This window comes from Brassica napus, chromosome C3 (assembly GCF_020379485.1).
Source record: "Brassica napus cultivar Da-Ae chromosome C3, Da-Ae, whole genome shotgun sequence".
In the NCBI taxonomy this organism is placed as follows: domain Eukaryota; kingdom Viridiplantae; phylum Streptophyta; class Magnoliopsida; order Brassicales; family Brassicaceae; genus Brassica; species Brassica napus.
In genome coordinates this window covers 15,005,759-15,033,155 of record NC_063446.1, presented here as the reverse complement: position 1 = coordinate 15,033,155, position 27,397 = coordinate 15,005,759, and the positions used below count along the sequence as shown (strand labels likewise).

Genomic DNA, 27,397 nt, shown 5'->3' with positions numbered 1-27,397 from the left:
GTATGGTGGTTGGAAGGCTTACAAATTTCCAAAGGGCAAATTTTGAAATTTTGCTTTAGGCGTCCAGTTGTTCTGCACCGGCACTGCTCCGTAGTCTCTCTCCCTCGGCAGTCGCCATCCTTTAATTTATCTTACTTAATCATTATTTTTATTTAATTTCCTTTCCTTGTCTTTAATAAAAACAACTCGAGTTATTTCTGTTATTTATTGAGTTCTGAGAAGAGATAATATGAGAGGAAATTGAAGATTCAGAAGCCTGAGTTTCTCTTTTTACATTATGTTCCAAAGCCGTATATACGAAAATCGTAAGTCTAATGGAAAGCACGAATGCATAAATGGCAAGTAAATAAAACGAAAGGTGAACAAGAGATTAGGAAAATATTTTAGTATTGCATTTTTGGTTAACTATTATTGGATTTGATGAACTTACTGTTTTCAAGTTTATTTATAGTTTGTTTTAGGTAGCTTTCTTAAAAGAAATTATGCAAATCTTTCGACCTTCGAGTATATATATGTATCCTCACAAGTCACAAGAACAAATTATTTTACAATTATCAACGAAAAAGTGTACTCAGAGATGTTCAAATTGGAACCAATCGGATCAACTCTTTTTAGTTCCGACGTGATTTGGGACGAGAAGGGACACGCCAGGATCTCTTATATATATGTAACTTTCACCGACTATGGCATTAAATCTATTCAGTTCATCTATTTTCATGAGGGAGTTCATGTCGAGTCTCAAAAGCACGGTTACTTCGGAGGTGAACACACCATAAGAGTAAGTTTTGGTAGAATCTTCAGCTTTCTTTTTTTTTTTTTCCATTGGTAGTTACAAAAATCAAATATGTTTGCAGGAACCTTCAGATTTTGTTTCTACAAAAGTTCTTTTGTTTATATTATATAGTTTTTTTGTACTTATGATGAAGTCAAGGCAAATATATATACAGGTGAAACTGGAAAACGATGAATATTTGACTGCATTGAGTGGAGATCATTGTGACAACCATATCACGTCTTTGACATTTCACACTAACAAGGGGAGACACGGACCGTTTTGTAAGAGATATTCTGGCTATCATAAAAGTTTTGCGAGGAAAATTGATGTGGGGATATGTGATCGCAGTGAGTTTTGTGGTTTATATGGGTCTTTCTCCGAGAAAAAATATGGCGGCTATCTGACATCCATTGGCATGTATATCTCTCACAATAGAAGCATCATTGACCAAGTCCCTAGAACCAGCTTCGGAGCCACCTACGATCACCAATTCGTTCGTGTGGAATCACTGGATCATACAACCCCGAGCGGTCATTATCAATACCCCAACGTCGTCGTCGACGGTTTTCCTGTCGAGCCCATACGTTGTCGTAAGTCCAAACTCAAAGACAGGATACTCTCCAAGTTTAATAAAGCCATCCAGTTTCTCATTAACCTTTGATTACATTTTTTCTTTGCATCCATGCAAGATGTTTAGTACTCTTGAGTCTTATTTTTATGTTTAGTTCCTTAATTTGTGCTTTGAACTAGAAGCTATATACGTACTTTAATGAATGAAGCCACATTTTTGTCATCTTTTTATAAGCATCAGTTTTCAGCTGGCCTATTTTTTTTAGTCGAATGATTGTTCACTACGGCATCTACTTAACCACACCTTGGCTTGGTTCTTTAAAGCCTCTTAGACTTGAGTAATCTTTGCACATGACTTAAGTTTTATCAGTGTAATTTGAGACTTTTGCTATGTTTGATTCTCCGAAAACTTCCGTAAGCAGTGGCAGAGCCTGAAAATAATTTTACCGGGATCATAATTATTTAATTTAATTTAATTAAATATAATTTATTAATATAATTTTAAATATTTGTCATATAAACTATACGTATTAGAGGTTTGAAAGTTATTTTAATTTTAAGGAAATTATATTCAATAAACAAAAGATATAATGCTAAAAGAATATTTAAAAATATTTTCAATTGTTGTTATACAGAGTTTAGTATGGTAAAACAACTAAAAGGAAATCAAATGTTTTTATTTAAACAAAGGAAATAAAATTGAGATATCTTAAAAAACAATGGAAAACGTATAAAGTTTGAAAACAAATTAAAAAAAACTTGTTTGACCCATCTTTCACTTTAAATCAGGCTTTTAGGCCCCAATGATTAAACGAGAAAATGAGAAAACAAATCAAACGTGGATGCATAATTTTTCTTTTAACACTGTTTAATTCAAACACGAGGAACAAAGTTCCACTCACCAGTAGGTGATATAAGTAAAGCTCAACCAAGCAAAAACAACAATCCATATTAGAAAAAGATCAAACCAACATACTGGTTTTTGTGGACCAATTCCATGGCATCTCGTCCTGAAATCCAGCTTGCTCAAAGCTGTAACCAAAGGAGACATTACTTGCTATCTACATAGCAGAGGAAACCACCAGTCTGTTTACTGAGACAATTTCAAAGGTCTCGAGAATATTTCATCGAGTAAAGAGTTGCTTTCCAGTCTGCACAAACTGACGGGACAAAAGGTAAATATGAATCTCTTGCTTAACCCTCATCCCAAGATAATTATAGATTTCGGTGAAGCCACAAGTGCAATTCATTTAACCTACAACAACAAACGGTTGACGTATAACATCGAACAAGCTTGAATCAATAAAAGACTGGACCTAGCATGACGCACAGGAGCAGAATGACAGCCCCACCAGACCGTCAAACAAGCTTGAACCAAGAAGAACCACCAAACAATCCTTCAAACGAAAGTAAAGGGAAGACCCGAGATGAAACGAACATGAGCAAAACCCGGATAGAACACATCAGCGAAGACTAGCATCGTCTTAGTGAACCCGTCAGATGGCTCGATTAAACACAACTCCTACTATGAAACAAACAAGATAAGTTTATGATATTAGCGAGCGAGTAAAGCAATCTGAGTTTACTAGTGATTAATTTTTTCTTCATTTGTGTCACAAACACAGCAAAGATTCCTACATGTTTTCAGGACACTTAATCTTGCAGCTCTTTGCACTGCAATTTATCTTGGCATAGTGCTATTCTATAGTAAGAAAATATCAAATGTAAAATAATTTTCATGGCTTTGAATATATTGAAGAGCAAAATATTGTGACTGGTACCTATAGGCCTGGGTGTTCGGGTACTCGGTGGCATTCGGGTCGGGTTTTTGGATTTTCGGGTTTACGCTTCTAGGTCCCATACTAAAATTTTATTAGTACGGGTCGGGTTCGGATAATAACACTTCGGGTTCGGTTCAAAATTGTATTTCATCATAAAACCCATAAAGTAATCATATATCGTACGGATTCGGGTTATATCGGTTTGGTTCGGATATAACCAAAGTAAAAAACAAAATTTTTGAAGTAAAACATAAAGAAAAACATCTAAATTAAATAAAAATTAATCTATCACATATAAAATTGATAAAATAACAATAAAATGTTAAATCAAGCATGAAAACAAACATCATTTGTAAACAATATGTATTGTCTTATAGAGAGTAGACTTTTTATTTCAATGAGCAAATTATAAAATACTTATTTATAACTAATTGTGTACTTAAAGCATTTATTAGAATTTTAATATTTATTATTATATATAATATTACCAAAAATATTGAATTTAATAATTGGAATACTTATAAATATTTCAAAATATTTATATTGACTATTAATTTCGGATTTTTCGGGTTACCCGTTCAGGTTCGGTTAATAACATTTCGGGTTCGGATATTTTTTGTACCACCCTACAAGACCCGTTCGGGTATTTTTACGTTTCGGGTCGGATAACGGGTCGGGTTTTTCGGTTCGGGTTCGGTTCGGATTTCGGGTTCCGGATTTTATGCCCAGGCCTAGGTACCTAGTTTTTCACCTAATAGCTGATCCTTCGTTTGCAAATGAAACCTTTTGTTTCCTTCTTCATGTTCTTTTTACTAGGAATTTGCATAAAAATTTGTGATACTCTTAAGCACATATCTCCAGAGTCATCTAAAGGCACATATCTCCAGGCTTCTTAAATGTAGTGTGGCCTATTACTTTGCTTGCTTCACATACACACAAGCCATGTAAAACAAAAACTCCTCGGTCATTGTACAGTCTCACGAGCCTGCCTATTTATTTGTCCTTTCTATGCTATATTCTTAGACCTTAGCTTTTTGATTATGAAGATGATAACAATGGGGCCGCTTGGTCACTCCCGTACCGGCTCTGGGTGCTTCGAGTGGGATGAGACGCCCCACAATGTGATATCGCACATTAACGTCTCATTCAACAAACACGGAGTAACTTTAATTCAGTTCGGATATGTCGAGAATGGAGCTGTTGTCATGTCTGAAACATACGGTTCATCATCATCTGTCTGTAGCAGGCGTATTGTAAGTATCATTCATTCTTTCATCCAACTTTAACTTCATATAGTGTGTGTGATATATTTCATTTGATTACATGAATCTGCAGTTGAGGCTGAACCATGAGACAGAGTTTGTGAAAGGGATATGCGGGGAGATACACAATGGTTACATTTCCTCTCTGGCGTTTCAAACAAATGAACGTACACACTATGCGGTTCACTGGACCTTCGATGCAGGAGAAGTGGGTCTTGAGAAGATGGATTTCATTCAGGGATACTTGAACGCCGTGAATTTGGAGGTTTCTTTGGAACTTGTAACCATGCTCAGCTGACATCTATTGGTTTCTATGTGAGGCTTCTGGTCCCAAATGTTATGGCGATCAACGGGGAAGATGTCTCAACAAGCAAGCGGTGATGGTGAAGACTTCTTGATCTTATACTATATGGTTTTACTAGACTACTCATGTGGCTTAGTCTAATCTTTCCATAGAGTCAGTCTCAACAATAGTTTTATTTCTCAGCTTGTTATGATGTATCCCTATTAAACTATGAAATAAAGTAATCAGGAGGCTCTGCTATGATAATGAACTGTTTGGTTTTAACACTGCTCCAAATCATTTCTCATCTTCTTTAGTTTAGCAGCCACTAACTTGTCTTGACATCTCATTATTTCCTCCATTTTGTTTCTGTATATGTATGATAGTTCGTTTTTATTACACAAAATCTGCAGTTGACGCTGAAGTATTATTCTGAATTTGTCACCAGGTTAGTTGGGAGCCATATACAATGGTTACATATCGGATTAAAGAACATTAACTAAGTGATTATCTACGAGAACCATCCACACTATCTTCAAAAAAAAACTCACTGAAAGACTAAAGTTTCAGACTTCAATCACTAGCTACTCTTACAACATTCATGCACAACTTCAATTTTTTGCACTTCACCATCTCTAATTGAAAATAAGCATGAACAAGTAAAACAGTTGAGATATAAAAGACTCAAACGAAGTATACACAAATAAGCTAACTTGAGACATTTAGCAACTGCAGGGGAGAGAACTTAGTAAAGGGTATGTGAAATTAACTTTGTTTCAACGCAACTTCAGCAATAAGACATCAAAAAGCTTTACTCAACTTTTATTGGAAATATTTGATTAATGAGTAATGATTATCTTGCATTTTCTCCAAATTCAGCACATCTAAATCTCTGGGGGGGAGGAGCTACAAGTTAGCCATACCTTGAAGCAAGTTTCATATTAATGGATAAGTAAGTTCTCTCTGCAATGAAACTAACCTCAAACTGAAACAAAACTCCACAGTGAAAACTGAGTACAGACCAGACAGTTCAACTGATTTAACTACAACAAGTTTACTAAAGGGACCAAACACAAAAACATATAAAGGCTGGAAACAACAAAGCTACTAAATCACTGCTTCTCAACTTTGTAACTAGACCCACGAACATTATCACAAACCATAGTAATCTACACCAATTTCAAGAGCAGACAGATCAAATGAGGAACGACGGAGAGTGAAAAGGTTTTTAAAGCTTTGTTCCTTTTTAGAGCTGCACTTCTCTGTCGTGTATCCAGCTGAAAGGAACCTTGGGTCCTTTCTTGGCTCTTGCTTGAGCTCTCTCATCCAGCCTCCTGATTCTCGGAGTCAACCCGCACAAGTAGTCTTGCGCTTTGTTTCCTTCACCCGAAAGCCCGGTTAAGTTCTCAATCTTCCACCTCCCAACCAAAAACTCAAGAATGTCCGCATAGTCTTTAGCAGTGTACACACCGAGCCTCTGAGCCACGGAAGAGAAGTTGTCAAAGAGGCTTTCATCGCGCCCATCGTACATCAAGTGAGCAGGCATCGAGATTTTCTTCCTCATCATGTCTGCAAACGCCACCACAGTACCATCAGGATCAATCTCAAAGAGCTTCTCAACTATCTTGGTGTAAGCTGTCTCATGACGCTTCTCGTCTGCAGCTATTGTGCCGCAGATTTGGGCTAGCTTGAGGTCTCCGTGCTCTTTGGCTTGGCGAGCTGTGTTTCCGTGAGAGATGAAGGTGGCTCTTTCTTGGAATGAAGTGTAGATAAAGCCAAGGTAAGGATTGTTCTCTGTTCTAGGATCCTGTGACATAGAAGTTAAGTACTGATTAGGAAGTCATGTTAAGAAATGGATTATGATTAGTCTCTCTCTTACCATTCCTGAACCAATCAAGTACTGAATGGTCTTTTCAATCTGCCTCATGTCAACACGGCCAGACAAGTAAAGATACTTATTCAAAAGATCACCATGTCGGTTCTCTTCTGCAGTCCAAGCTCTTGTCCAAATAGCCCATGAAGTGGGGCTAGCACCAGTTTCATCTCTCACTCCATCCAAAGTGTTCAGCATGGTTTGATAGGTCGGAAGCGCTTCTTCTGTGATCATGTCTCCCACAAGAACAACGAAGTAATCATCAGGGAGCTCTCTTGCCCTCTCTCTTAGCTCTCTTACCTGATCTTCAAACCCATCGGATGCAGGGTCGGGTAAGAAGTCCTGGGGCTGCCACGACTTCTCCACGTCTTTGAGATGAGTTAGAAGGTTCTGCTCGGCCCAGTCTTCCATGGATTTGAAGATCTCGATCTTCTGGGGTGGCATGGAGTGCAAGACTTGAACGTGCACTTCCTTTGGTGGTGTGAATGGCTTCTTCAAACTCTCAACCTCCCTGCATCAATAATAAGAAAAGAGAGGCATCATCAGCATATAGTTATACTTCATTGAAACAAACATGAAAGGTCTTATTTCTGATGCACACAGATGAGACAAGAACACATTTGGATAAACATTCATGTCTACATCTCTAAACAGATGTTATATATGCATCTATGAATCCATCTTGCAGTTCAATATTCACTTGGCAATGTGAAGCAAAAAAAAAAAAACTTGCAGGGGGTGAAAGGTAGAGACAAGAGACAAGAGATAAAGATCAGATAGAGACAAGATAAAAAGGCAAAAAAAGAGTAAACAAATCAAAGGACATTTTGGACGTAAACTATAGAGAGAGGAGGCCACGAAGTACGCATGCATAGACGCAAGTTGTATTCTCACTTAAGAAGAAAGAAAACAGACGAAAAGTGACACGTTTCAAGAATCTCCTCTCAATGCACAGAAAATAAAAAAAAACATCAAAAGTTGAAAATTTGGGCAAGGGGGGAAGAACAGGATTTGAGTAAAGAAGCTAGTTGAAAGTCAGATTCTTTAATGACTCTTAAGGAATCTAAAGATCATTAGCAAATGTTGTTAATCTTAACAGAATGATTATGATGGTAAAGGCAAAGACTTTATACATGGAGCAATCTCAGAATGCTATGATGATGTGTAATAAGAGAATGAAAGCATTAAATGAATCAATGGCCTGAGAAACAGAGAATATCAGAGGCTGGCCCCATCTTTAATCACTATTCCCAGATTGAAAAAAGCACATCCATTTGATAGATTAATCCAATGTGAGTAATCAAGACCACGCTAGAATCAAGAAAATCAAGATCCGAAATCGACAAGCAAGCAAGAACCCAGAAACACAGTGAAACAAGGAACCACATCTCATCCTTAAACAAGAGGGAGAGAGAGAGAGGGGAAGAGACAGACTTGGAGCTGAGAGCGGGAGAAGAAGAAGCGAGGCAGAGGAACTTGGGAGATCTGAAAGTAGAGATTGGCGGACGAGCCGAGGAAGGGAAGTTGTAAGGCTGAGATGCCAAAGGGTTGTTAAGCTTCAATGCCATTTGTGGATTCTTTCAGAGACAAGCGAGCTCTCTCTCTCTCTCTCTAAGGCTAATGCTCTCACACTATCTCTGGTTGGACTCCTTTTTAAAGGTTGAGTTTCGTCCACAGAATAGATGAATAAACAGCGGCGAGGGAAGAAGTCTTTTACCCTTGAGGAGAGAGAGATAGAGAAGAGTCACGAAATAAATAAATAATAATTAAAATGGAAATATGACGCCATATATTATGTGTTAAAACAAATTTCTTTTAGAAATCAAATTCGTTTTCTTTTTGTTAAGCATTGATCTAAATTGCCCTCGAGTTTCTTCTACATCACAACATTGTCTATAGAGCCAAACATTTTATCCGTTAATTATGATTTGATTTGTTATTCATTTTGATCCATAAAATTTAAATATTCATAAGTTTTCTGAGCATAACAAAATATTAAAAATCAACGTCCATTAAAAAAATACAAATACTAAAAAATTTAGAGTCGAATATTCGCTATCCTCCGAATTTTATTCAAATAAATATATATCAACAATTAAATATATATAATTTTATGTGATCGATTTCTAACATATAATTTTATTAATTTTATTTATAAAATTACTTATAAAATATTTAATTAAGAAAGGAATATAAAATCTTTATAAAAACTACAAATTTTCTATATTTTATATTTTATGATAAATTTAGTTAATTTCTAAATTTACGAAACATTATGGCTTTACTAATATTTAATTTGTCTTTTATATCATAAAAATAAATTTAATTTAATTTTTTTATATTGAACAAAATAGATAATATATCCGTAAATATTTTTTGAATACGAAAAATTGGATATTCATATATTTCTGAAGCAAAAGATAAATTTAGATATTTGTAAAATACTAAAAAAATCATAAATACTAAAATTAAGATAGTATTCGATCGGTTACCACTCTTAATTGTTTGTATGGTTATCAATGTCGAAAAAATTATTTTGTATAGTCAAAATGAAACAATGGATACATAACTTCGTTAGAGCAGTTGGAATTTTTTTAATTTAATATTGTCATATGTTAGTAAATTTTCTAGTATTCTCTATAAGATAAATGACAATTAACACTAATATTTGAAGCGAAGATTCTATCATTTACTCTATATAATTTATAAATGTATATACTAAATAGTATTTATTCATGTGATCATATCTACTATATATCAATAGCTAATTAATTGAATTTTATGATAAACATTTTCGAATTGGAAAATGTAGTTAGTTTTACTTGCTTATTTGTGCGATCTAAAGAATATGTTATATGCTTCCAACTTGATGGTTATTTCTTGGCTTAATATATAGTACATGATTAGATGTGACTTATGAGCTCCTTAGGTAAGATATACTAAGATTATTAGATAGCTTTATTTCATTTCTTAAACATGTCTTTGTGTAATTGTAGTTGTGAATTAGATCTAACAGGGGTAAAAGGTCAATAAAATACAAATGTTAATTTTTTAAATTTAATTTCGCAATATTCAATGTTAGGGCGTGAGAATCCACGAGAAAATGAGGGGACAAATGGCGTTGCTTCTCCACGTGGATGTCCCACTTGGCAAATGAAAGTAATATTGACCGTACTTTGGTCTTTGGTTCTGCATCTCTCTGCATCATTGAATGTCTTTATTATATGCTCTCCCAGTTTCAGCACAACGTTTTACATAGAGAGCACAACGATTTGACATAGAGACCGCGACGAAAGATTATAATACTAATTTGGTTTAAGGTTTTAATAATTTTTTGGGAGTATGTGTTAGTAATTAATTATCCTGATTGGTGCTTTCCAGTTTTACAATACCAATAATCTATTAAAAGGAGTATATATATTGATTAGCAAAACTAAATCCATTGGTCAGCTGAAAATATACAAAATTTATTCAATTACTAGTAGTTTGCAAGCAAGAAAACACAACAAGTACTACAACATAAATGTAAACACATAAACACGTACTTCTCAGGTCACATGTGTAATAAACACACCGCCGGTATAAAGTAAGAACAGTAATAAATACGATACATTCATTACAATCAACAACATGAAATTTTTTTGAAAAGGTAACACCATCACATGTTAAAAATCTTACGTCACCTACAATCACATTTACCGTACGACAGAAGTCATTGTTCTTGACTGTCAAGTTACCTGCAGACTCCATCGTCATTTCCGTATCAAGCACACTCCATACTTCTCGTACCATTTCCCCAACTTTTCAGTTCTAAGAATATCGAGCAGGTTATCAAGAAGCTCAGAAACTCCGTCCATGATCTTAACCACCGTAGGCATATCCGGTCTAAACCTCTTCAGCCTTATGCGAACTTAAACACTCCTAGCTTCAAAACAAGCTAGAGCTGTCACAAACCTAGCAACCTTGCACCATGCTTAATTGTTTGCGCAATTTCTTGTTGCAGCAGCGCACGTTAAAGCATCTCCCATTTTTGTTTGGTGCTATGGTGAGCCGAACCAACATGAAAAATTATGTTTATATACAAATAAAGAAGTTCGCAATGAACCAGATAACGATACATTTAATACAATGAACAACATAAAATATTTATAAAGCAACGATACATTCAATACAATACAATATACAAATAAATATTATAAAGCAACACTTCATATGTTTTCATGTTAAAAACACAAACACGTCATACATCATTGCACGACTGACCTGGACATCACGTCTCAGCGGCCATGAGAGGTAAAAGGTTCCGTAAGCGTCAAGGTACCGATGGACATTTGTGTATTCAAGACACCAAGCGCTCTCTCAGATATCTCAGACCACACTCTGATCTTCTCAGCTTTGACAATATCTAGTAGATTATCTGGAATCTGCACATCACAGTTCAAGATCTTGATCACCTTAGACATGTCCCGCCTAATTGTTGCAACCTGGTGTGAACATAACACTCCCAGCTTCATAACAAGCTCCACCTGTTCTCTATCTTGTTCTGCATGGAGTCTTTCACTAGCTGCCTCGAGAATATCTCCACTTTCCCAGCACTCTAACGTCCATTCAGCAAGGACGGCCTCGTTGGAGGGTGCTCGTGGCTCTATCAACCTTCTACCGCAAGAAACTTCCAGCATAAACAACCCAAAGACATATACATCTGTCCCTGTGGTTGCTCTTCCGCTTCTTATGAGCTCAGGTGCTATATACCCAATAGTTCCAATTACTCTAGATGTATGTGGATCAAAACCCTGATCATACAACTTAGCCAAACCGAAATCCCCAAGCCTTGCATCCATATGATGGTCAATCAGGACATTTGCCGGCTTGATGTCTCTATGAATCACAACTTGTCCCCACTCATGATGAAGATAGCAGAGTGCATAGGCAACATCTTTGATGATCTTGAAACGTTGGTTCCAAGTGAGTGGCTCTTGATTCCCTCTGCGGTAGAGGTACTTGTCAAGACTTCCATTGGGCATAAAGTCATAAACCAAGTAGAGCTGCTCTTTGTACCTACAATAGCCCTGAAGCCTGACTAGGTTCTGATGTCTAAGCCGACCAATAGTCGATATCTCTGCCAAGAACTCCTGCATTCCTTGTCTTGAATCATGCGAGATTCGTTTAACAGCAATCTCTGTGTCAGAACCTGGAAGTGTGCCCTTGAAGACCTGACCAAACCCTCCTTTACCTAGGAGTTGTTTGTCACTGAAACCCTTGGTGGCTTTAAAGAGTTCCTTGTAAGAAAACCTATGGGGACCACACTGAATCTCCCATTCTTCTAAAACCTCCTTTACCATTTTGTGTTTCTTATAGAAGAAGATACTTAAAGCCGAGGCAACAAGCGCAATAAAGAGAAGAATTGTCAAGAAGGTCACCATAACAGTCCGCTTCACCTGAGACTTTGGATTTGGATATGGAGGAAACGTCGGTATAGGGAAGTCTAGTTCATGAACATTAAGATCGTATGTGAAAAACCGACTCCACAAGTAATGCATTGCTCCAACCATTCCCGTTGAGGCTGAGAAGCCGACATACATTTTCTCCAAAACAAATGGGGACAGATCTCTGTTCAGCGAAAGAAGCGGCCTGTCGGGGTGATAAGCCTCTTCCGGTGATGATAAGGTGACATTAAGCTGCTTCTTGTCTTGGCTATACAGAATCGTGACTCTGAGTAGCTTTCCACTGATCAAAGAAATGTTTCTGAACTGACCATCTTGATCATAATAACCAGCAGGATGCGAGTCAATAGATCTCATTCCATTAATGTTGATACCAACGTGGTTATCATCAACGTCACCAAACTCTTCATCTTTATGTATATCAAGCTCCACAGCGATGATATGATTCGAGATGTTACCGTTGTTGGCTTTGTTAAAGATTCCAAGGTACTGATCAGCAGATGCATCAGGAATCCCTCTGGTGGGAGAGATCACAAACGCCATACCATGATAGCCTTTGTGCTTATGCTCAGGGACAATAGCAAAAAAGAAGCTGACAGAGAAAGAAGGCACGGTACCATTCGTGAAAGTAAGTATCTCGTCGTCGAAGGTTTGACCATAGGCGTGCTTCTTGGTGTTTGTCAACGACGTGAAACCATTGATCAACCCAATGGATCCCTCCCAAACCAGCTTGCAATAAGATCTCTCAGAATTAGACAGAGAAAGAATCACTACAACCATCCACCAAAGTTTACTAAACATGATTACTGATAATTTGAGAGGGTTACAAGGGAAGAAGATTATATAGTCTAGATATAGTCTCTATTGTTGTATATCTTGATATTCAGTGAATAAAGTCAACTAATGACTTCAGATACACGAAACACATGAACTTAGTCAAAAGACCTGCAATAACTAAAACCAGAGAGTACAGATTTGTAGACTTACAGAGTTTAAAATCAATTGATTAACGTGGTGTCGAAATCATACATGGTTCATGGAAATAAACAAATTAGCTGGTCAGAGAAAGACATTTTCTTAAAATCTGAATGGTGACCAGAAGATAATATTAAAGGTCAAAATTTTAAATAAAAACCAGGTTTTTAGTGTTTAACTAAGCTATAAGGAACACATGAGTGAGTCATGGTGGAAGATTAAAAGACATAGAGTTGGAAGAGTCCACATTTTTGAACAATTTAATTGATAACTAGTTTATATCTATAACAAAAAGTCAACTAATGACGTCAGACACAGAGAAACATGAACTAGACAAGAACTGCAAATACCCAAGGACAGAAAGCTACAGGCTGCTAGAGTCAATGGTGTCCAAAATATCCATGATTCATAGGACAAACAAAGAGCTAGTCAAATATTCTACATCAAATTTTTAAATTAGCCGACATTGCATACAGTTAATGACATCTGTTTCCTACAAAAAGCATTGTTATAAAAAAATATAAAATAATTTATCAAACCACAATCTGACTATGTTTACTTTTCTGTCCAGGCGCTTGATGATAGCACCGCACGTTAAACAGTTCTCAGTTCTGTTTCATGCTAAGGTGAGCTGAACCAAGCGCAAGATATGTTCATCAACAAATACATAGGACTTCGCAATGTTACAGCGGAGTTAAGTAAACCATACACAACACGGTACAAGCAATATAATGAACAACATACCTTTTGTCTATAGAGCAACACATCTAATATTATTTCACAACGGGCCTTGACATAACCTTTCAGCGTCCACTGAAAGGTTCTGCAAACGCCAAGGTACGAACAAAACACTGTGATGTCAGAACATCAACTACTCTCTCAGAAGTCTCGGACCACATTCTGACCTTCTCAGCTTTGACAATATCAAGTAGATTATCTGGAAGCTGCAAATTACCATTCAAGATCTGCACCACTTTCAACATGTCCGGTCTAACTCCTGGGACCTGGTGAGAACATAGCACTCCCAGTATCAGAACAAGCTCAAGCTGTTCTCTGTTGTGTTCTTGGCGGAGTCTTTCATTCGATGCTTCTAGAATATCACCATTTTTCCAGCATTCTAGTGTCCATTCCACGATTACGACCTTGTTGGTGGCTCCTCGTGGCTCTATCAGCCTTCTACCGCAGGAGACTTCCAGCATGAACAACCCAAAAGCATAGACATCTGTGCATGTGGATGCTCTTCCGGTTGTTATGATCTCTGGTGCCACGTACCCTAAATTTCCAGCTACTCTAGATGTTTGTGGATCAAAACCCTGATCATACAACTTAGCCAACCCAAAATCTCCGAGTCTTGCATTCATCTGATGGTCAATCAGGACATTAGCCGGCTTGATGTCTCTATGAATTACAACTTGTCCCCACTCATGATGAAGATAGCAGAGTGCAGAGGCAACATCCTTAATGATCTTGAAACGTTGGTGCCAAGTAAGTTTCTCTTGATAGAGGAACCTATCAAGACTTCCATTGGGAAGAAAGTCATAAACCAAGTAGAGCTGCTCTTTGTGCCTACAATAACCCTGAAGCCTGACCAGGTTCGGATGTCTAAGCCGACCTATTGTCGATATCTAGGCCAAGAACTCCTGCATTCCTTGTCTTGAATCATGCGAGACCCGTTTAACCGCAACCTCTGCCTCAGAACCTGGTAAGTGTACCCTTGAAGACATGACCAAACCCTCCTCTACCTAGGAGTTGTCTGTCATGGAAATCCTTTGTGGCTTTAAAGAGTTCCTTGTAAGAAAACCTATGAGGCCCACACTGAATCTCCCATTCTTCTAGAACCTCCTTCACCATTTTGTGTCTCTTATAGAAGAAGATACTGAAAGCTGAGGCGACAAGCGCAACAAAGAGAGCAAACGTCAAGAAGGTCACCATAACAGTCCTCTTAACCTGAGACTCTGGCTTAGGATATGGAGGAAACTTGGGTATGTCATAGTCCAGATCTGGAACGATAAGGAAGGAATACGCATGTATGGACCAAACATAATGTAACGCTCCTATCGACCCTATGGAGGCTGTGCAGCCGACATACATTTTCTCCAAAACATAGGGTGAAAGATCTTGGTTCAGTGAAAGAAGCGGCTTCACGGGGTAATAAGCCTCTTCTGGTGATGATAAGGTGACATTAAGCTGTTTATCTTCTTTGCTATACAACACTGTGAGTTGTAGTAGATTCCCACTTATTAAAGAAAGGTTTCTGAGCTGACCATTTTGATCATAATAGCCAGCAGGAGCAGACATGGTAGATCTCATACCGTTAATGTTGATACCAACGTGGTTATCATCAATATCACCAAACTCATCATCTTTGTGAATATCAAGCTCCACAGCGATGACATGGTTATAACTTTTTCCATCGTTTGTATCGTTGAAAACTCCAAGGTACTGCTCAGCAGAAGCACCCGGGATACCTCTTGTGGGTGAGATGACAAACGCCATACCGTGAGAGCCTCTGTCTCTGTGCTCAGGAGCGATAGCAAATAAGAGGGTCAAAGAGAAAGAAGTCACGTTACCGTTGGTGGAATTCTTGAAAGGGAGTGGCTCTTCGCTGAAGGCTTGACCATAGACGTGCTTCTTGGTGTTTGTCAACGTCCTGAAACCATTAAAAACCCCGGCGGATCCCTCCATAACCAGCCTGCCAAGCGAGGTTTCAGTATTAATCAGGGCAATAATCACTAGAACCATCAACAAGTTGATTCTACAAGACATGTTCATCAACTGATTGAACTGTTAACTAAAGATGAAGATAATTTAATTTGTGTGTTTTTTGGTAAAATGATTTTTAATTTGTATTGTTGTTTATGTACTTGATAATATGAAATATATTTGTCACAAGACCTGCAAATATATAAGACACATAGCTACATAATTTCAGAATCTTTGTCTGAAATCAATTAATTTAGCATGTTGTCCAAATCATTCTTAAATCATACCGTAACCAAAAGATGAAACAAGTGGCAAACAAAATATTTCTTAAGGATTTGGACTACTCAGAACTCAAATGATTGACTAGCAGATAATTTTAAAGATCATTGTGAAGGCAGATACATATTAGTATGCTTATCAAGTTATAACATCTGTTCCCTACAGAATCAAAGTCTTTGCATGAATATATTTTTCTAATCACTAATACATCGGTCTTAGTTTACATACATGACATCTACTTCAAACCAAATCTTATGCTATTGTTATTCTTCTTTTTGTTATGTTACATACACAAATTTCACAATCTATATTACAACAACACTCAATATCAACACCATCCACAAATGAAGCAAAAGTAACATTAAAAAAAAGGTTCGATCAAAACAAATCACACATATCTGTTAAACGGTTTCCTACCAACTGTAGCTGGCATAGAGACAGTTGTATCAATACTCAAATTTCCTACTGACTTAAGTGTCTTGTGCTTCTCAAGAACCACACCTCCAGGTGAACCAGGACCTCTGTGGCTACCACTGTTGCTCATATGCAATGACCCTTTGTTCCATCTAAACATATCGAGACCTTGTTGAGTCAGGGGATACGACATTCTTCTTGTCTCACTACTGACAGATGGTGTACTCATCACTCTCTCCTTTGGATTGCTGTTCGGTCTAACTTTGGCCTTGGCAGAGACCGTTGGAGCCATGTACCTCGGGTATGGAGGGCAGCTTGCGAAGCTGTCATCGTCTTTGAAAGGTGAATCTTGACCTCTTAGTTTTCCTAACGAGTATCTGGATGGAGTGAGAAATCTAGACCTTGACGATGTTGGTGTGGAAGTGTCAAAGTTGTTGTCCTGCCTAAAACGGTGTTGGTTGCTTGACTGAGAGAAGCAACGGCTTGGACTCAGTCTTGTTGGTGTTTGCATGTAATCTCTTAGTGGCTGCCTATGGTTTGGTACAGGACTAGCAAGAGGAAGCTGCCTATCACCCCAGTTCCACCAAAGAGAGAGCCCACCTGAATGTTGAACCTCCTGAGCAGACTTTGGACTGTTTTTCCACAACTGTTCAGAGAGAGAGAGAGAGATGTTGATGAAAACCAAAAAGGTGCATCAATGAGGAAAGATTTGAGTGTTGTTACCTTGTGAGAATATGCATATGCCATGTATCTTTCTCTCTTGATGACTGCATCAATCTTTCTCTGAGATCTTGCATCTCTTTCTTCTTTTGTCAGCACACTGTCGTCCCAGTTTTCATTACCAGCTTTGAATGCAGCCCATTTTGCTTCATCTTTCTCAACCTGAGCTTGGTTTTCCAACGTTTTGATGCGGCATGACTGAATCTGGGATTGAACGCGGACTACTTGCTGCATGTACTTCATTGCATTTACCGTCTGCCGCTTCACGTTGTATCCTTTCACCACCCCTTGAAGTCTGGCTAGACCTTTGAGAGCCCTGAAACTCCTCCTCGCCTGTTTCATCCAAATTTAACATTTTCAATGCCTTGGATATGGAGGCTAGTGTAATGGGACATATCTTTAACAGAAACCAAGAATGTGAATAATTACCTTGTGACCTCTGAAAGTTGCTTGAATCTTTGTTGCAGAAGCATGTTGGACCGAGAGAGCTGGCTCTGGTCTAGGAACACTCTCTTGTCGCTGCACAGCCTTAGGTGAAACCGCTTTTGGAGAAGGAGACCTAGATGTAGTGGCTCTTGGAGCATTCAATCTTGGCGGTTCTTCTCTTGGAGAAGGAGGCTTTGGTGAAGGAAGCCTTGGACTATCCAACCTTGGTGGCTCTGCTCTTGGAGAAGGATGCTTTGGAGAAGATGGTTCTGGAGTTTCCAATCTTGGAGAAGGATTTAGAGGGAGGGCTTGTGGGGAGTCACCTCTTGGTGAAGTAGGTCTTGGAGAAGGAGGCTTTATAGAAACAGCTTGTGGAGAGGCAACTCTTTGTGGAACTGGTTTTGGAGTAAGAACACTGGGAGGGGCAACTCTCTGAGAAGGAACTCGAGTAGAAGCAGGTGGTGGAGGAGCACTAGCAGAGGATGATAATGGCTTTGATCCATCAGGGGGCTTTGGGGATATAGATCTTGGAAGGTGTGCTCTAGGAAGTGAAGGAGGGGGCTTTGGAGAAGCAGGCATCAGAGGAGGAGAGGGTGAGGATGGATTTGAGAGATCAGGAGGCCTGAAAACAAGATTGTGATCTCTCTCAGCCTCACCAAAGATCTTTTCAATACTACTAGGCTCTCTGTAGATGGGAAGAAACGAACTGGTCTCTCCACACCTTAGCTTCCCAAAACCCTTCTTCCTCTTTTCTTTTCCACTCTTTCTCTCTGCTTCCTGCTGCCAAAGTTAATCTCATCAAACATTATTGCAAGCCTAGTAAAATCCAGTAAAGACTTGTTTGAAGTAACAAGCTTACACTGCCTAGCTTCTCTTTGGAATGTGGAGTAAAAACCCTTTTGATTTTAGAAAACCAGCTTCCTTTCTTCTCCATATCAGAAAATTACTTTCCTTATCTGTCACAGTAAAAAAAACATAACTCAACCTTTGTTCAAGCCTTGTTCTTTCACACATCTTAAAGAATAAACCTTTATGATAGTTCTTAGACCCATGCATGAAGAATTCTAAGACCACTATAACGGTGTATTGATTAAAACTGCAGCATCCATCAAGAATCATATCTTACTGAGAGTGATGGCTACAAATGAAGAACAGCTTCAACAGGCAGCAGCTACAATCCTTACCTGCATGATTCAAATGAAACAGTAGTTAAGGACAGAGGAAAGGAATGCAAAGAATATTCAAAAACTCAGATACAGAAACTGTCACTGAGAAAGATGTAGTTTTAAGTTGTTGAGCTGCCATGAAAATGAAATTTTAACTTTCTTGACAACTCTTAGCCCAACTGTATGCTTCTCTTCAAGTTAGGTGAAGTGACTAAATCATCACAACATATTTTGCTTGTTTAATGCAAAAGAACAGAGACAGAGGCATTTGCTTGCTTGCTTGCTTGTTTACAAGTGTAAAAGCTATGAATTTAATATGCTATCAGTAAACAACAACTCACAAGTGAGCTCTCTCCCTTTCTTTTATCTCTCACTCTCTCCTCGGAAATCATGTGTTTCGCATCCCAACAAGAGGAGAGAGAGAGATCGACAAGAAACAGAGGAAGACAACAACAGCAGAAAAAGACGGCTCTTTTGAAACAACCCAGAAAGCATGAAAGTGAAAAACTGAAAATGATTATTAAATTCAGAGAGACTAAAGAAAAAAAAAACATTTTCCTCGGTATAATTCACAAGTAACAAGAACTGCTTACCTCGCTTCTGAGACTTTTGGTAGCTTTCCCTTCTAGATTTTCTAAAAAGGGAATTAAGAAACAGTAGAAGGAGAGAGAGGCAGAAAGAAGTGAAGCAGCAAGAGAAGAAAGACACCTGTCTGGTAATTTTCCTTTTCCTTTTCCTCTTTGTCTATCCTCTGCTACTGCTTTTTTTTTTTATAAAGTGTTAAAATTTTATATTTTCATAATAATGGGTGTTTAAGAGAAGTATTAGTCTTCTAATCCTTTATATGCTTGTGTAAATTAACTTTGGGATGAAAGATTGAAACTTTTTCTTTCCTGTTTTCACTTACACCTTTCCGGTGTTTTTTATCAGTTCGATTGTCATCATCAAGACACAGAAAGAGTTAGCCACTTTATCACTCAACTTTGGCCTACCTTTTTTTTACCTCAACGTAAAACCGAAACTGTAACCACAAACTCAAAATCTCATCCCTAGACACCAACTGGTAACATAAAATCTGGCGACTTTAACAGGCGTGAAAAATCAACATTTAAATCAAATGAAAGATCACCTTTTAATAGTAGAATTTAATGTAATACAAGTTTTCTTCCTCTTTTAAATGCAAATGAAAAGATTTAAACAGAAACCATCAAAAACTACAGAGCAACGACTTGCTCAAGTGATGAAGCAGCGTGAAACGAAAAGTAGAAGATCCAATAAGGATACCACAACAAAAAGATGACATAGGAAATGGAGGCTAACTCTTGATTCGGATGCTTCGGCTTATGTTGGGATTGATACCGGAACCTTCTCCTCCATATGAACCCGTAGGTTTCCTGATCTCTCTGACTTGTCCTTTACGTCTCTTGACTTTGTCCGTGTACTTGTCCTGCAAACAAAACCAAGGTCCATAAACATCTGAGCAGGGGCAAAGAAACAAAGCTAAGAAGAACAATGCAGAAACTGGCAATCCAAAGAATGTTTACCCGGTAATTCTTTCTCGGGTTCTTTTTGTCCTTGTTGCGGTGTCGAGTCAATCCTCTGTTACTCAAAATCTAGGTTTTGGTGGTCATCAACAAAGAAGAAGAAAAGGACAGTTTAGAGATGCTAGAGAAACAGAAGATAATCATTGTGTGTTTTGGAAACATTCTAACCGCATTTGAAACCACTCGTTTGCCATCCACGGTTTCTGGTTCAAACGAGATCGATGACGGTTCCCTGAAACAACACAAATCATGCCAATGAGATGAACACATGTTATATTATCGCATGTAACGGTTTGAAAAAGGTTGAAGTACTGAATACTAATAATAACCTTGAATAGATCTCTGCTTTGGCAGCTCGTTTAGCTTGTTTATTCTGTTTCACTTGTTTGTAAAACTCATCTTCGCCTTCTGATTCGCCGTCACTATCAACCATGTCATTATCACCATCATCATCCTTATCATTGTCGTCATCTGATCCAAAGACCTCGCTTTCATTCTTGCCATCTTCCTCTGACTTCACACCAGCTCCAGCCAAAACTTTGAGCTCAAACTTTCTACGCCGTTCTCCAATATCATCCCTTTGCGGTAAATCATCATCTCCAGAAACAGTCTTCCAAAAACACAAGGTGAAAAGGATTTAACAAACTAATGGGCGTACAAAGTTACAAAAGCATGTCTAAGTTTCACATGTGATATATGTTTACCTTGGGCTTCCGTTTGGTGGACACATGTTTGGTGAGCTTATCAGCTGGTACATCACGTGTGCTATTGTCTGCGTCATCCACAAAATCATCGAATGTCTCTAGCTTCCTGGTTACATTCGGGGTTGAAAATTATTAATATCAGAATCTGAGTCATCGTACAAAGTAAAGGACTAAGGGAAAAAAAGCACAGGATATTACCTATTAGCTAACTTCTGACGTTTTTGAGATTTATCAGGCTTCGAAACAGCAGAGCCAAAAACTCCATTGCTTCTTAGCTTTCCCTCTAGAGCAGCCCGAAGTTTCAACATTTCCTCACTCTGAATATCAACTTGATCATTCTGCTACAAAGAAGGAAGAATTAACAAAACAGCATTGGTGATAATAAAAATAAAAGAAATATTTCAGGAAGCAAGAGACTGGGTGAGTTCAATAGAAAAGTAAGTATAATGTTTAGATCTCTGTTTCACCTGGTGCTTGCGTTTCTCTCCTTTCTTCTTCGTGTCTGCCTTTGATTTACTGATTTTCACCGGCTGTATAAACAAAGATCAACACGTGGATACAGAAGAAGTGTCAGACAATTCCCAAGAGAATAATTCATATGACAGCGAGTAAGATCCAACTCCTACCTCGACTGTATCTTGTGTGATTTTGACTTCTGAAGCAGAAACCGGTGAAGAGGTCGCATCTTCTTTGACGACCTTTTGCATTCTCGCTAGAGACTCCTCGAATCCAGGGGGAAGCTCTCCATCAAGTTCTTTGATCTAATTACAGAGAGGAAGACGTTAATTAAGCTGCTATGATAAATTATCAAACATTACTTGTATAGTCATACAACATGTAAATAGCATCGTCGGAGGGTACCACAGAACCTTATCTAATAAAGCTTTGATGTCTACAAGACGGGCAAGGACCGGATGATCACGGATGGGTTGCCCTTCAGACTTGAGTAGAAAATAGAATGTTATAGATTGGCAATATGCCAGTAGCAGAATCTGCTTAACCTCCAAGTACCTTGCTCCACCAGTCAACGGAACCCCTTCTTCCTTTAACTGTGAGGAAACAGAACAGCATTAAGTTTTTAGAGGAGAACCAGTTGACTTCTTACAGAGTGCAGTTGTAACATAAAGTGGCAATAAAGAAAATTAAACAAAAATCATGGAACAGTTAGGAGGCTTTACCTTGCTCATAACAGGATTTATCTTATTCTCAAGCTCTTCAACTGCATCGTTCAACTCAGATAAAAGACCAACTATTTCCGGAGCAGAGCTACACGAATGACAAGGACAAAATCAAATGAGTATTATGTAACACAAATATATCAAGCTAATTAAAATGTTAGAATAGAGGACATGAGCTTTACCTGTATACTACATCCATTTGCTCTTCTTTGGACAAAGAGTTTATGTCTTTCTTGATCACTTCCACATCCTTCTCTTTCTTATCTGTGATGGATTTTGTACCCTTCTTGCCTTTCACAGAAATTTCCTGTCAAAAATAAAGAAGCGTCAATTATCTAAGCAACATGATGGAGTACAGAGACAAGATGGGTTCTTGGTAACACACCTCCATGGTTAATTCTCTGTCGCTTTCTTCTTCTTCACTATCATCTTCCAACCCAGCATCAGCTGCTGTAATGGAACCTGTTTGTTCTGCCCGCATTCTCAACACCTCATCTTCTTCCAACTTAAGGTCTTCGTCATCACTTGATAGGTTCTTCAAAATCAGATTGAACCAAATTAAACAAAGCATGTGAAGTTGTTTCATAGAGAACATAAATTTTAGAAGAACCGGATCAGAGGCAGATGACAACACTCCTTACCTCAAAATCTACATTATCAGCATTCATATATGCGTTCTTTCGGGATCCCCAAGTGACCCTTTTGTTTTCCTCATCTTGATCGTTATCATCATCAGCCATTTCATCATCAACAGCACCAAACTTGGCCTTCAGATATTTGTTTTGCCCTACCACTGCACAAAGGAAACAATGACAAAAAGTGATTAGGGAACTCGGTATATTTAGGCATTCTGCTTTGACAACTATAGATAATAACAATAACGCAAAAAGGCATCTTAATTCATTACTTTTAGCAATCAGTCCTTTATCTTCTTCTTCCTCTTCGGTGTCTTCATCCTCCTCATCCTCATCTTCATCCACACCCTAATAAGCCAAAGCAGGTAAGCATTGAAAATAATCAGAGAGAAGAGTTTAGGAGGGAAAGTAAGAACCTTTAAATCAAAAACAGGTTGCACATCATCCTCATCGGATGAATCATCAGTATCATCGTTAACGTCCAAGGGAACAATATCCCTCTGTTTATGAACTGCACACACAAACCAAACCAAACCAAACCAAATCAAACCAATCAATCATCATCTCCATTCAAAAACGTAAACCCAATCAAATTTCATCTCAACAAATTCTCATAGTTTTACTACTCAGTAGAAACAGAGCTAAGAAACAGAGACTTAAGTCATTCAAATAATCGAAGTAAGAAAAAAAAGGAGAAAACTTTTTCAGGTGGGAAGAAAATTACAGGCGTCAATCTCGTCATCGTATTCGCCGTCGACGAAATCGTTGCGGGGCTTGGCGCTTTTGCTAACTCTCTTCTTAAACCCTCCTTTCTTCCCCATCGTTGTGCTGATTCGGAGGACGTAGAAACTAGGGGTTTACGTCGCAAAGATGAAATCTACGCAGCTAATTAGCTATCGACCACAAACGTTATCAATCGTCTCTACGAAGAAGAGAGATAGAGAGAAGGCAACGATTAAAACCTTGCTAGGGTTTTACGATTTATTGGGCTTAGTAAGGCCCATTAGTTTTTTAAACAAAGCCCATATTAAATAAGTCCTTTTAACACCCAAGGGCATACATGATAGATATATCATCCTTGTCTTTTATTTTCAGCGACGGAATAAAACTTCGTCCGGCCGGTGGGTTACGAGAGCAGATCACACCATCTAAAGTCTATAACAATGGTAATCTCGATCCTTCCCTAGAGTTATCGTAGCTATATGATACTTTACAGAAGCTCAAGAGATTGTAAAACAGTGTGTGTATTGCGGTTTTAGCTAATGGTGTTAAGACTATTGTGAGATTAGTTCATTCTTCCTTCGGTGTGATTTGATTCAGCGTTGAGGTTAAACTATAGTATTCAGTGCTTGATTAAGGAAAAACCTAAACTTTCTATCGATTCAGTGATAAAAATCGAATCTTTCTCACTTGCATATGCTTTGGTTTTGTGTCTGATCATAATTTTCTGTTTGGATTTTTTCAGGTTTTACTACAGTTGGATCCGTTCCTCAATGAACTCACGAGCATGTTTGAGAAAAGTCAAGACAAGGGTTCTGTCTGGGTTACTTTGAAAAGATGTAAGTTTGGTTCTTTATTCCACTTTTGTTATATTTGAATTGTCTTTTGGGAGGTATCTTTATGTGATTTGTGTGTGTCAGCGTCTTTGAAGTCTAAGCTGCAGAAGAGGAAGCTGAGCTCAGCTGGAGAATCTATAGAGTACAGATGCCTTATTCGAGCAACTGATGCTAAGAAAACGATCTCTACTTCGGTATGTGTCTCTACTCATTGATCTCGAGATTACACCTTTAACTATGCCATGACTACTGAGTAGACCATCATATCCATTAGTCAGAAGATTATTTTAGTCTCTCTCTCTCGCCAAGAACGGTTGATCATAACAGATGACATTCTTTCTTAGCTCTTTACTCATACTTGCTAAGTTGTTATAAATTGATAGTGGCTATTAGGAATGTCTTTGATCTTCCAAGTTCACACTTGTTGCAATGGTTTCTTGTTTTAAGGTTGGGGCTAAGGATCACCTGAGATTTCAAGCATCATATGCTACTATTCTTAAGGCTCACATGACTGCTTTGAAGAAGAGGGAGAGGAAAGACCGGAAGAAATCCACAGAGGCTGAGAAGAAAGAAGGCACTTCAACCACTACTAGTAAACCCACCAAGAAACTTTGATTTCTCCTTTTGTTGTTCTCACATTGACTTGTTGCTTAGCAATTGAATTTTGAAATAGATTTCAAACCCTGATGCTGAACCTAAGAAAAACCTCAATGTGATTATGAATCTCTTACAAGTTCTTAACTCTGGTAAGATAGCTCACAATACTGAATCTCTTACGAGTTCTAATCGAACTGCTCATCAGAATTTGAGTCTAATTATACATTCAGGACTTGGTTCGATTTGAATAAGTTAAGACCTTAGAACATTCTTAATGCAGACTTGCTTAATATCGTTTAAGCTTACATTCATAATCAGCACAAACCTTTCTTTTTGGTAATTAATCAGCAATAACTTGAATTATTCAGTTAAAACCTGAAGACTTTAATCAGCTTCAAACTTGTTTATATATTTATATATAAAGTAACTGGAAAAGATTTAAATCTAACTCATCACCGACATGCAATATCACAGTTCACAGAACGACAAGAGTCATTGACTTGCTTTTTTGTGGTTCAGAGTCATTGACTTAGACTAACAAAAGGCCAATCAATAATCGAAACATACCTTTATCAAACGATATCATTTAAAATATACGAATTTTACACTATAAATACATCCACACACCATCTTCATTTCTCCACACAACTATCTCTTCAATCCTCAAAAAAAAATGGATACTCATCAAAGAGTAATCCTCTTTCTTTTCACCTTAACCATCATAACCAAAACCGTGTTTTCACAACACTGCAGTACAACCGGTTGTGCGGGCAACCTATGCTGCAGTAGATATGGATATTGTGGCACCACATCTGCCTACTGCGGCACCGGGTGCAGAAGAGGACCTTGCAGCTCAGGAGCCACACCTGTCTCACCAACTCCTACCGGCGGCACAGGCGGTCTAAACGCTGAGCCTCGTGATACCATTGCAAACGTTGTCACACAATCGTTTTTCGATGGTATCATGAGCAAAGTAGGAAACGGCTGTCCAGCAAAAGGGTTCTACACTCGTCAGGCTTTCATTGATGCAGCTCAATCTTTCCCAGCCTATCAGGGAGCCGTCTCTAAGCGTGAGATTGCGGCCATGTTGGCTCAGTTCTCACACGAATCTGGAAGTAAGTGTTCACTATAAAACCTTCTAGTCTCACTACATAGAACGCACTATTTGGTTTACTAAATAGTACTATTTCAAAACAATTATTGCAATTATTACCATGATTTAGCCATTTTTATATATATGTTTATCATCATCAAATACTTATTTCTATTAAAATTTGAAACCCTAATACACATGCACAAAATCAAAATTTTATTTCATAGGTGAACAAATGATAAACATTTATTTAAAGATTGTTAATTTTCCTTTTTTTAGAGTAGAACTTAATTTAACTGATTATTTGGGACATCTAATTCATTTAGAAAAAGGATCTTATGTAATTTAGTAAATACTAAATACAGACAATGATTGAAATTATTACCTAACTAATTTAGCAAAATTTAATATGTTTATCATCATCAAAATACTTATTATAGTAAAATTAATTACAAACCCTAATACACAAGCATAAACTCTATTTATGAATTTTCATGGGTGGACAAATGATATTTTTTGTAAAGATTGTTTTCTTAGTTTGTCTTTTGAAATATTCTGTATTTAACTGATTATTTGGGACATCTGATTCATTTTTAATAAAAATAAAACCGGATATTCTGTAAAGATTTTTGTTACAAAGAAGAAATAGCGCGAGGAAGGTACTGCCAAGCTAGCACAGTATACCCTTGTCAACCGGGGAAGGACTACTACGGTCGCGGTCCGATCCAAATCACATGGAACTACAACTACGGCGCAGCAGGAAAGTTCCTTGGACTCCCTCTCTTGACTGATCCAGATATGGTGGCTCGTAGCCCTGAAGTTGCCTTTAAGTGTGCCATGTGGTTCTGGAACCAAAATGTTCGTCCGGTCCTGGACCAAGGCTTTGGAGCTACCACAAGGAAGATCAACGGTGGGGAATGCAACGGTCGGCGTCCTGCAGCGGTGCAAAGCAGAGTTGACCGCTACTTGGAGTTCTGTAGGACGTTTGGGATCACTCCTGGAACTAGTCTTAGTTGCTAAAGATGTTAAATGTGGTTTAAAGGCCCGTTTCATGGTATGTGTTTGTCTTAATTACCCTTGTGAGCTAATAAGAAGGTGTTGAATAAATGATCATGAGTTGTATCCTAGTTAACGTATCCATGTGTTGTTTGTATTAGTTGTCATAATAAGATGAAGTATATCAGCCAATCCATGATAAACACATTATCAGATTCTTAAAATTATTGCATAAGCTTGAATTTTACATATATAGGATTGTTTGGTTTTTAGTCTGAGAACATAAATAAGCTGAAACTTGAGAAACTTATAGATTTTTATTATTGGTCTGGTAATAGAATAAGGTGCAACTTGAATAAAAAGTGTGAACACAAATGGTGAACAATGCTTTAGATCTGTAGAAAGAATCATTGCGACGACGTG

General features: G+C 37.9%; 7 protein-coding genes and 1 pseudogene across 16 annotated transcripts; 3 read left to right on the top strand and 5 right to left on the bottom strand.

Annotated features, from left to right (window-relative positions):
* Window positions 1-4,068: 4,068 nt before the first annotated feature.
* Window positions 4,069-4,958, top strand: BNAC03G24440D. The gene is made up of 2 exons (XM_013826053.3): window positions 4,069-4,379; window positions 4,462-4,958. Exons 1-2 carry the CDS (start codon window positions 4,167-4,169, stop codon window positions 4,684-4,686), a joined length of 438 nt encoding a protein of 145 aa, XP_013681507.1. The 5' UTR covers window positions 4,069-4,166; the 3' UTR covers window positions 4,687-4,958.
* Window positions 4,959-5,646: 688 nt separating this feature from the next.
* LOC111197705 (stearoyl-[acyl-carrier-protein] 9-desaturase, chloroplastic-like) lies at window positions 5,647-8,291 on the bottom strand. Its single transcript, XM_022699163.2, has 3 exons — window positions 7,979-8,291; window positions 6,551-7,055; window positions 5,647-6,478 (listed from the first exon to the last, which is right to left on the bottom strand). Exons 1-3 carry the CDS (start codon window positions 8,110-8,112, stop codon window positions 5,918-5,920), a joined length of 1,200 nt encoding a protein of 399 aa, XP_022554884.1. The 5' UTR covers window positions 8,113-8,291; the 3' UTR covers window positions 5,647-5,917.
* Window positions 8,292-10,085: 1,794 nt separating this feature from the next.
* Window positions 10,086-12,916, bottom strand: LOC106386866 (L-type lectin-domain containing receptor kinase V.4). The gene is given in 2 exon segments (XM_013826681.2): window positions 10,086-12,840; window positions 12,842-12,916. Coding segments are annotated over 2 exon segments (2,094 nt in total). The 3' UTR covers window positions 10,086-10,821.
* Window positions 12,917-13,684: 768 nt separating this feature from the next.
* LOC106386732 lies at window positions 13,685-15,916 on the bottom strand (annotated as a pseudogene).
* Window positions 15,917-16,181: 265 nt separating this feature from the next.
* On the bottom strand, window positions 16,182-19,413 carry LOC106388335 (protein IQ-DOMAIN 14). 10 transcript variants are annotated; one of them, XM_048752671.1, is made up of 6 exons: window positions 19,265-19,413; window positions 18,632-18,689; window positions 18,365-18,461; window positions 17,509-18,282; window positions 17,083-17,412; window positions 16,182-17,005 (listed from the first exon to the last, which is right to left on the bottom strand). In XM_048752671.1, exons 3-6 carry the CDS (start codon window positions 18,437-18,439, stop codon window positions 16,334-16,336), a joined length of 1,851 nt encoding a protein of 616 aa, XP_048608628.1. In that variant the 5' UTR covers window positions 18,440-18,461; window positions 18,632-18,689; window positions 19,265-19,413; the 3' UTR covers window positions 16,182-16,333. The 10 variants fall into 10 exon arrangements, with proteins under 10 accessions (XP_048608628.1, XP_013683837.1, XP_013683840.1 ...); XM_013828383.3 differs by having other exon boundaries at window positions 17,509-18,285; window positions 19,265-19,412; XM_013828386.3 differs by having other exon boundaries at window positions 17,509-18,285; window positions 19,013-19,363.
* Window positions 19,414-19,784: 371 nt separating this feature from the next.
* Window positions 19,785-23,680, bottom strand: LOC111197784 (something about silencing protein 10). The gene is made up of 16 exons (XM_013828381.3): window positions 23,457-23,680; window positions 23,149-23,243; window positions 23,005-23,080; window positions 22,739-22,890; window positions 22,483-22,632; window positions 22,280-22,404; window positions 22,098-22,185; window positions 21,789-21,968; window positions 21,546-21,680; window positions 21,387-21,449; window positions 21,118-21,257; window positions 20,920-21,025; window positions 20,545-20,825; window positions 20,384-20,447; window positions 20,216-20,284; window positions 19,785-20,118 (listed from the first exon to the last, which is right to left on the bottom strand). The coding sequence occupies exons 1-16, from the start codon at window positions 23,551-23,553 to the stop codon at window positions 19,987-19,989; spliced, it is 1,953 nt and encodes a 650-aa protein (XP_013683835.1). The 5' UTR covers window positions 23,554-23,680; the 3' UTR covers window positions 19,785-19,986.
* An 86-nt stretch (window positions 23,681-23,766) lies between these two features.
* On the top strand, window positions 23,767-25,024 carry LOC106388338 (signal recognition particle 14 kDa protein). The gene is made up of 4 exons (XM_013828391.3): window positions 23,767-23,898; window positions 24,198-24,291; window positions 24,373-24,482; window positions 24,736-25,024. The coding sequence occupies exons 1-4, from the start codon at window positions 23,896-23,898 to the stop codon at window positions 24,901-24,903; spliced, it is 375 nt and encodes a 124-aa protein (XP_013683845.1). The 5' UTR covers window positions 23,767-23,895; the 3' UTR covers window positions 24,904-25,024.
* A 489-nt stretch (window positions 25,025-25,513) lies between these two features.
* Window positions 25,514-27,166, top strand: LOC106388337 (endochitinase At2g43620). The gene is made up of 2 exons (XM_013828389.3): window positions 25,514-26,000; window positions 26,604-27,166. The coding sequence occupies exons 1-2, from the start codon at window positions 25,559-25,561 to the stop codon at window positions 26,996-26,998; spliced, it is 837 nt and encodes a 278-aa protein (XP_013683843.2). The 5' UTR covers window positions 25,514-25,558; the 3' UTR covers window positions 26,999-27,166.
* The last annotated feature ends 231 nt before the right edge of the window (window positions 27,167-27,397 follow it).